The sequence below is a fragment of the Cetorhinus maximus genome, chromosome 17 (genome assembly GCF_964194155.1).
Source record: "Cetorhinus maximus chromosome 17, sCetMax3.hap1.1, whole genome shotgun sequence".
Taxonomy (NCBI): domain Eukaryota; kingdom Metazoa; phylum Chordata; class Chondrichthyes; order Lamniformes; family Cetorhinidae; genus Cetorhinus; species Cetorhinus maximus.
In genome coordinates, this window is record NC_135895.1 from 70678305 (window position 1) to 70687589 (window position 9285).

Genomic DNA, 9285 nt, shown 5'->3' on the forward strand with positions numbered 1-9285 from the left:
TCTATGAAGGCCAGTATGCCAATGTTGATTGTAATGTCTGTGTTTTATCCAAATGTACAAGCAGACACATGCATGTTTCCACAATTCCTGATAATAATGACATTTTTATTTTGGCCATTCCTTTAGCAGGGAGGAAAAAGAGACCAAAAAAACTTGATCAATTTAGAACATTTTCCAGAGGCTGTCACAAGAGTTCTCGTGGTAGCTTCTGCAAAGCTTTTTGCAAATGGATATTGCATAGATAATGGTGCCAGAAAAGGATCAGATTTTATATAATTGTTTATAAAATAATTTTTGTACTGCATAATCAAATACAATGACAGGATGCAAGCTTCTGGCTTCCCTCCCTTCCCAATCTTTTTCGCCATTTTAGTGGTGCTGTTGAATACAGACAAGTAAAGGGAGGGGAAAGGTGGGCTAAATCAGGAGACAGACTTTTGAGCATGTTATGCTCCCCATGAGCAGCTAATTTCATCTGGAGCATTACTTCATGTTGCATTGGAGGAATTCTATAGAAAATATTTATTTTCCAGCTGTTTCTGAGCAGGAGAGTATTAAATTGTAAGTCATGATAAATGCACCTCTGTGTAAATTAGTTACTTGGCAGCAGCCAGGAGAATTTGCCAGTTAAATAGAGTGCAGTCCTACTTTAATAAGGGTCAATATAAATAGACAATGTGAAAGAAAATTCTATCTAAATTTGCTCTTTTCCATTTCCATTCAGGACTGGTGGAATTCCACATCATTTGCAAACTATTACCGGACCTGGAATGTAGTAGTCCATGACTGGCTGTACTATTACGCATATAAGGATTTTCTCTGGGTAAGGGCTATTGGCAGCCATTGGATTCATGTGAGAAAATGTCCTTCAAATAAGAATTGGGGGAAGAAACAAAGTACAATTCTCTCATCAAATACGATTATAGGTACTTTAACTTCCTCTGTTCTACTGAAAGGAACCCCAGAATACTACTACCAGGATCAAAGTTCACTTGTTTTGCTTTGACTTCTAATACTTGGCTCCAATTGACAAAAAAAAATCTTGTTAATGAGCCATTGGACAAAGGGTTAAGATGCTGGGAATGCTATTCAGGGATCCCATTGAACGAATAGAGGGAGTCTGAAGCACTGCTAATGATTTTCGGATAGCTTTACTTTGTAACATTGTGGGTTAATGTAAAAAATGTGAAAGAACTGTAACTTGTTTCTTTCCCTAACCTCATTATTAGAGAGTCTCTTCCAAATACTCGAGATTTGATTTCTGCTTTTTATTATTACACAGTATGTTTAGACAAAGTGGAGCTTCAGGCATTGAAAGTTAGTTCAAGAAGGGGTCTTGACATCCTGAGAGAAGTCAGGCTTGCACCGTAGATTGGTAAACCAGTTTAGTGTAAATAACACTCGGCGGCTGCTGCTGGATTTAGGCTGATGTTGTGAAGTTGGCACCAAAATTTAGTGCTGTTATGAATTTGGTAGCAAAATGGATTTTGGTTCAAGGCACCTGGCAGCCATGGGTTCCAATTATGTTGTAGTAATGTATCAAAAGTTCAAGTAGTTGGTCATAGAAAGCATAAGTCTCCAATCCAAAACCAGCCCACATTCATCATCGCTGCCACCTCCCAAGAGCCCTCCACTGGTAAATACACAGCATTCTTCAGATTCTGCACCTTACTATATCAAAATGTTCATTTTTAAATATTCAGCTCATTTTATAGATGCTGAAAATGTGCATTTATATCTATACTTTAATACAGTAAAATTTCAGCTGAGTTAATTGAATTAAAAGATTCAGTACAGCATTAAAAATATGCAGTGTTATTTCAAGGTTTTTTAGTAGCTTTTTGGAATTATCAGTATGTACTCTTCAAAATATTATTTATTTGATGTTTATATCTAGCAGTTTTTAAAACTGTACACAACATCAATTAAAAGCAACAGAACTGGCATATATTGGAAAGGGGGAGGTGCAAAGACCAGGTACTTCAGTATTTCCATGTTATCTTGTATCAGTAGGGGAGATTGAATCTGAGTGATGCAGGAAATGGCATAGATTAGGAAAAATCTTATGCTGTACGATCAAAACAGGAACCGAAGACTTGCTGCTGAAATTGAATTAACCTTGGGGTTGGTTTTGGAGCCTGATTGATTCAACTACTGGGTTAATGGTCCTATTTTTAATTTACGGTTCAATCACAACTTGTAAAATTTGCAACGTCCATTTTTTTTTCAAATGCTTGACTTAACCCTGTTAAATTTGATCTCTTAACAGTTATTCACCCACCGGTTTAGGGCTGCTGCAATGTTGTCTGTCTTCACAGTGTCTGCTGTAGTTCACGAGTATGTGCTGGCAATTTGCTTTGGGTTTTTCTATCCAGTCCTCTTCTGTCTGTTCATGTGCTTTGGAAGTAAGTATTTTTGACTTTTTACTTCTAAGTCTACTGTTCAGCCATACTAAACATTGATAATTTATCAATGGAGTATGCTTATTTAAGCATATTGTAAAATACATTAGTCTCTGAACTTGTGGATTTTTAGATGTTCGCGTTTAACTCCTTGTCCTTGCTCAATGTCCACAGATCCGGAATTCCCACTGAGGTTATTGGTAACCAGTGAGCACAAGAAAACATGTTGGTGCATACAAAGCCCAGTCATAACACCCCAATTCTGCAAAAGCTGAGATTGGTTACCTCAGCACTGATGGTAGATGGAATTTTTAAACTTTCCTGGCCTCATGCCTCAGTTCACACTGGGCAGCACATTGACTCACTTGGCTATTGGGGAAGCATGACGCTTCCTACCTTCAGCTTGCCTTTGACTTCAACCAAGTCATATCCCTCTTTGTTTAAGTTGATTTAGTATTGTTACCTGCTGGTATTAACATTACAGTAGGCCAGTGATGACTGTGTGACAGGATCATGACCATTCTGAAGACACTCATCTTTGCTTTTTCATGTGCAGTATTTGTTTGTCCACATGGTAATAATTGACAGATGTATTTGTAACTTGAAAAATGCTTATTCACCATTGCTATTCATCCCTTCTCATATGCTCTTGAATCTTCCAGTGGGAGATGTGATAACAGTATTAAATGTTTGGTAATTCGATTTTTTTTGAAGCCTTCTGAATGTTTTAGGTGTAGAAGGGAGCAGTGCAGTGACTGCAATGCTCTGGTTTAGGTAGCTAAATTAAATAGTCAGTAACTGCTGTATTGATGCTGGAAGTTCCTTCTAAGTGTTAATGGATATCCCCTCTCCTTATTAGTGGCATTCAATTTCGTACTGCATGATCGTCGGAAAGGTCCCGTCTGGAATGTGGTGATGTGGACATCGCTGTTTCTGGGCCAGGGCATGTTGGTTTGCCTATATTCACAAGAGTGGTATGCCCAGCAGCATTGTCCCCTTACTAATGTAAGTCCATATGTAAAAATGAACTGGAAGTGTTTATTCTAATCTTTAGATGTGCTTGATGGTTTTGTAAGAATACAAAAGATTGCATGAGTAATGGGTGCGGTTGGGAAGAAAACTACCTTTGTTTAACTGACTACACAAAGAGAGAAAACAAAAATCCAAATGTTTAAATCTATAAGAAAATCAAACATTTTTAGTAAGTGGCATAATGTTTATATCAAAGTGCTTTGAGAACCCAGCCATAGTGGTGGCATGTTTTACTAGGATCACTTTATGACCACATTTATATTCTCCAAGTATGGTATTTTGAAAACAAAATATATTTGTTCTCTGCAGCCCTCCTTCTTGGACTTGTTGAAGCCACGGTCCTGGACCTGTCGCTTGAACTCATAATGGATGTGACCTATGGATCTGGGACCATTTCTGTTGGAATGCAGCAGCACCTTTCATAAACCAAATGAATGTTTCTCTTGCACCAGATAGTGCCTGCTCCCTCCTCTGTCTTAAGTTTTGGTCATAGAGCTAGATATTCTCCTTAAGCCATTAATCACAGGATAAATGCCAATTTAGTGCTATGTCTACTGTATTAAGCAGCCACCGTCTACATCATGAATAGGAGGAATGCTCAAAACAAAATGTTGATTGGCAGGGAAGGGGTTTCAGATCTTTAATTCTCATTCTTTTCTCCCCCCCCCACCCCCGCCAATCCTCAACCCGGCCCTGCCCATAGAGACACTGAGGGAAAATGAGATTTTTGAATTTTGCCTTAAAAATGTGCTGCATATGCACAGGAAGCAGGTTGTGTTGTAATGTTTTATTGTTCCATATAACAATACAATCTTAAAGAAGGAAGTACATTTCTTAGTTTAGCACTAATAGGTATTGTGCCACAAGGGTGGTAGAGGCAGATTCAAGGCCAGTATTCCCAACAGACGAGTTCCTTATCTCAGCAAGAGAATTCTGGAAGGGATATAGGAATTTTCTAGGTAAGGGGACATTGTTAAATTGCTTTTGGTGTTATCCACCTTCCAGCATGGATTAAGTAATTGTGTATGGCTAAAGTTAAATTGGAAAGTAAAAAAAAAAGGCAAAATTGATAATCCTACATATGAGAATTATTTAATGGGCTGTATCAGGAAAAAGACACATGAAATATTCCAGTGTTGAACAATTTAAGGTTTTGTTTTATATCTTAAATTTTATGTGCCTTTTTATATGTGCTCCTCTTCTCTTCTGAAGACACTGACCTGTGTTTGGTATAGTTCCATGTAAGTCTACTACCTTCTCGTACCTCATCCAGAATGGTAATCTGGATGCTCAAGACTACACAGGGAACCCTGGCAATGTTTCTTTTCTTTACGCCATGACGAATTATAATACACACATTGTCATTCCAATTAGGATAAGCTAATGCATGACACTGGGAACGAAAGCAGGACTCTTTATCTCCATCGGGCAGCACGTTCGGCAGTGCATGTACTAGTTAAGTTAAATTCACTTAGATATAATTCTAACTTGAATAGTTGAGAAATACAGCTATTGTCAGTGATAGTGCTCTGGAGGGTTGACAACTGTCAGTCAGTCAGATGAGCAAAATATCTGGCTTTATATTCATAGGATTGACTGTTCTCGAGTGTTCTGCCTAGATAGTACCCTGCAGCAATCAGCATAATACTATTTCTGCACTGGCAGGCCTTGACCTAGCTTATTCACACTTAAACAGTAATAGTTGAACTCATCAAAATAACATTACTATAAGCAACCTTCGTTTTGATAATGAATTAAATTCAGAATTAAACAATCCTGGAGGCTTGATCATCTCTTTAATTTTGTCTCATTTATGTTACTCCAGTTGAATAATATAAAAAGAACATACCTGCCTGCACCTGTCCTAACGTAAAGCTACCAAGATAACAATCTTAAGGGAAAACTGAATCTTAACTTTGAATTTAAGTTGATAATGTCATGACCATTGGATTTTCATAATCAGTCCTTTAACTGCAGAACTGTTAAGGGTGGCTGCTTATTACGAGTGACATTAAGTATCCATTTTATTGTATTACTTTTTCTGGATTTTTTCCCACTGTTTGATCTTGGATTGGAAGCTGAAAAACTCAAAAGTATGATAAGCAAAAACTGAACACATTTTCCAGTCTCTTCACCCTCCCCTCCAAAGAAAGTTAATACCCAGGTTAACATTTAAGAGGCTGCAAGTATATATAGCACCACATGGTGTATAGTCCAGGAAAATATTTAAACTTTTAAGCCCTTTATAGAAGATTACTTTTAAGTTTTATCCCAATGATTGACTTTTTTTTAATAAATGTAATTGCCTCACATCGTCATGTTTTCAGGATGTCCCTAAAACAGTCCCACAGCTAGTATTCCTGAATACTAACCAGTATCTACCGCTGATAAGAAATGTTCTTTGTTCTGGGCCTGGAACTACATGTGGTGCTGTTACACTGCAGGAATTTCTATCTTGGAGGAAGTGGGTGAGGAGTGGCGAAGAAAGGCAGCTGACATATCAATTCACCCAGTTATGTCTTGTTTACTGTTAACCAATCCATGCCGTCCTTGGCAGTACTGTGGAAAAAACCCTCCCTCTTGACCAAAGGCGGTTTCCTTTAAATGATTTCCATGGGAAAATAAAAGGGATTTAAAACAATATTTTTTATCAAAGGTGGGGGTGGGGTGGGGGGGATTAATCTGTATCTGAACCTTTTTGCTTTTCTGGTAGTTGGCTGTATATTAAGTAGACTTTACACCAAAGGGTGAAGCTGGAGGGAACTACTGCTTAATATTTTTTGAGATTGCCATATATTCCCAGTTAGTTTTGTCTTCTAATGCACTTGCACATTTCATTCTGATTCTGCATTGAAAAGTAATCCTGTGCCAAATATTTTTGTTTCTTTGAATATTAGTATGGGTTATGAACTGTACTGGCCATTTGGAAAGAATGCATTTATAGACCAATGTGTTGCTTCTCCTGCCTTTGAGTCAGCCGAGCTGCATGTGTTCAGCTGTGCAGGACTGTAACTTGCTCTGTGAAGTGATCAGTTTTAAACTGCAAGGGGGTGATGAATAGAATCAGGGCTGGTCCCTATAACTCTATTGGCTACTTCTGGTAAAGCATTCTTTTTGCCAACACGTGTTGTACTTGCAACAGAGTTGCTTTAAATTGAAAGGTATTTCAATTGGGAGGGCTGTTCATTAGCTGTTCATTGAGTACATCATGTTGGTAACCATTTTCTTCCCCAAAGATTCATTTTCAGAAGTTATTTGTTACTATTGTCAAACAAAACCTTTGAGACCTGTGTGGGAAAAGGAACCCATATCTTATTCCAAATAGGTACACACCTAGTATTAATGCCAGATGATTCCTTATTTTTGTAGTGATTTCTCTCTCTCTCTTTTTACACCCCCCCTCCCCGCAACACACACCCCTCAGAACTTTTGTTCAAGTGTATACACTCTCCAAGACCTATGACGTTCTGCAAAGACTAGTTATGATTTGAGAGACACCATTATCTAGAAGAGTTGCAGCGTTTTGAAGAGCAGTACACACTCCTGCATGTTCAGAGGTGAAGCACAGATCAGATCAATATTGCATTTTATACTACAGTTCATCCAAAGATGTATTTAAAATGGGGTACACAATATTTTTGAGATATCTGTTAACTGAAGGATGGAAGTGTCCAAGCAGGGAACCTTATGAAATGTTTTGTTGCGAATAAATGTATGAGTAATAGATACTGAATGGACAACCTGTTAAATGTCTCTTGGGGCTTTGACTGCTGTCTAATATGATCATTGTTAGGATATTTGTTAACAGTTTGCACACAATTGCTGGCTGATGAAAGAGCAATGGTGCTGCAAAGATGAAAGATTTGCTCATTGTGCTCATATTCCAACCTTCTGTCAAGCACTTGAAATATGGTCGTAACCAATTCAGTGAGTAATCTCTATTGATGTTCTAGTCTTAATCATAAGACATTTGATTCTTTTAAAATTAATATGTAAAATAAGCCCATTATTGACAGTGCCAGGCCATATTGTCATGAATGCCACACACTGTAATGAAGGATCTCTATTCTGCCATTTTGGCATATATGTTGTTTAGAAAAAAATAAAAAATATCTGAACACCTGACTCCAGAGTACACGTTGCAAAAAATATCATCTAACATCAAATACCCCTGTATGTGGCACTGTAAGGTGTTATAGCACAAATATTTGATACTTTTTGTCATGTGCATTCATAGCTCATGGAAGGATGGATTCCATTGCCCTTTTTGGCAATGTAAAGCTAAATTATATATCTAGCTGGGAGAGATTTACAAGGCTGGTACCTAACTAGATAATTCAGGTGCTTTTGTAAAGAGCTGGAAATTTGCTCTCTGATGTCCTAGAAACCTGATATTTTTTAAAGGCTTGTAACTGCTTATTGAACCATTGCAAGGTATTACTGGACTGCAAAATGATACAGATAATATAATAGTTACCTAAGAGACTTATTCTTATCACATAGTATTATCGTGCATTATATACTGAATGATGTAAGTAACTTTGACTGTTGTATGTGAAACTAATGGTGCACTTCAACTTGGCTTTGTCATGAGGCAGTCTTCATTTGCACGGATTCTGCTGTAATAGGGTAAATGCAGCCTGAATTCTTTGTGGGGGTGTTTGGCCTTGCCGGACACTGAAGTGAAGCAAGGTGTGGGAGTTTATGTTCAAGCCGTATCACCCAATTTGCAGTCCAAGTTTTGTGTTGATGTAAAACCAAAATCACTTTGCACTGACAACAAACACTGCTTGCTTCATTTCTCTTTTTGAATGCAGCTTCATTGGTTTGATGCATCACTGCACAACACATTTTTGTGTTTTTTAAAATGCATTCACTCTTCTTTTGGACTGAAAACATTGTCAAAAGACTCATGTTTTCATTAATGGTTGCAGAACTGATTTCATTTTTGACACTTGACAAATACAGGATGTTTTTCCTCTTTTTTTGGCTATTTGTAACCTTGAATATCTTGATTCTCTTTTTGGAACAATAAGTTAAATTGTCGTGAAGCATAGGGCTTGCACTTATATAGCACCTTTCACTACCTCCATATGCCTCAACTGCTTTATAGCCAATGAAGTACTTTTGAAGTGTAATAATTGTTATAATATAGGGAAACTAAAGCAGACAACTTGCGTAACCAAGACTGCACAAGTAACAATGAGGTACACAATCATGTATAATATGTTAGTTGAAGGATAAATATTGGCCGGGTCACTAGATGAGCTCCCTGCTCTTATTCATATAATACAGTAGGATCTTTACGTCTGCTTTAGAGAGCTGAAGAGACTTATGGTTAACATCTCATTTGAAAGAAAAAGCACCTCCAAGGGTTAGCCTCAATTGATGTGCTCAAGGCTCTGGAATGGGGCTTGAGCTCATGAAATTTGAGTCAGCTACATGAGTGCTACCTATGAGCCAAGACTAAAGTGAAGTTGATATCTTTACAACTTTTTTATAAACATAAATAATGAGCTTGTTTTTACAATCATCTTGCAGTACAGATCACCTACAAACTATTTCAGCCTCATCCTTGAAGTTGATATACTGAATCATGGATAGAACTAAACAGATTTACACACTTTTTTTTAACATGTCTAGTTATAAATCCTCCCCAGGATTAGAGAGAAAAGTAGGTCGTCAAACAAGGAGGATGAACTTGGAACAGATTTCAAAATTGGTTCATCAAGCTTTTGAGATACTCAGCTTCAAGAGCAGGTAACATTGTGCAGGGGGTGGGGTAACTTTACTTAGTTGTCGAGTCTGCGGAGTTCAATATTTATATGCAAGTGTGATTAGGAATGGTATT

General features: G+C 37.6%; 1 protein-coding gene across 2 annotated transcripts in view; it reads left to right on the forward strand.

Annotated features, from left to right (window-relative positions):
- Window positions 1-8969, forward strand: part of LOC144692502 (sterol O-acyltransferase 1-like) — a 69186-nt gene extending 60217 nt beyond the window's left edge. For both annotated transcript variants that reach the window (XM_078561455.1, XM_078561456.1), the window contains 4 exons: window positions 725-823; window positions 2270-2405; window positions 3262-3407; window positions 3744-8969. In XM_078561455.1, the coding sequence (XP_078417581.1) occupies window positions 725-823; window positions 2270-2405; window positions 3262-3407; window positions 3744-3800 (438 nt within the window). In that variant the 3' untranslated portion in view covers window positions 3801-8969. The remainder of the gene's footprint in view (window positions 1-724; window positions 824-2269; window positions 2406-3261; window positions 3408-3743) is intronic.
- Window positions 8970-9285: the final 316 nt, after the last annotated feature.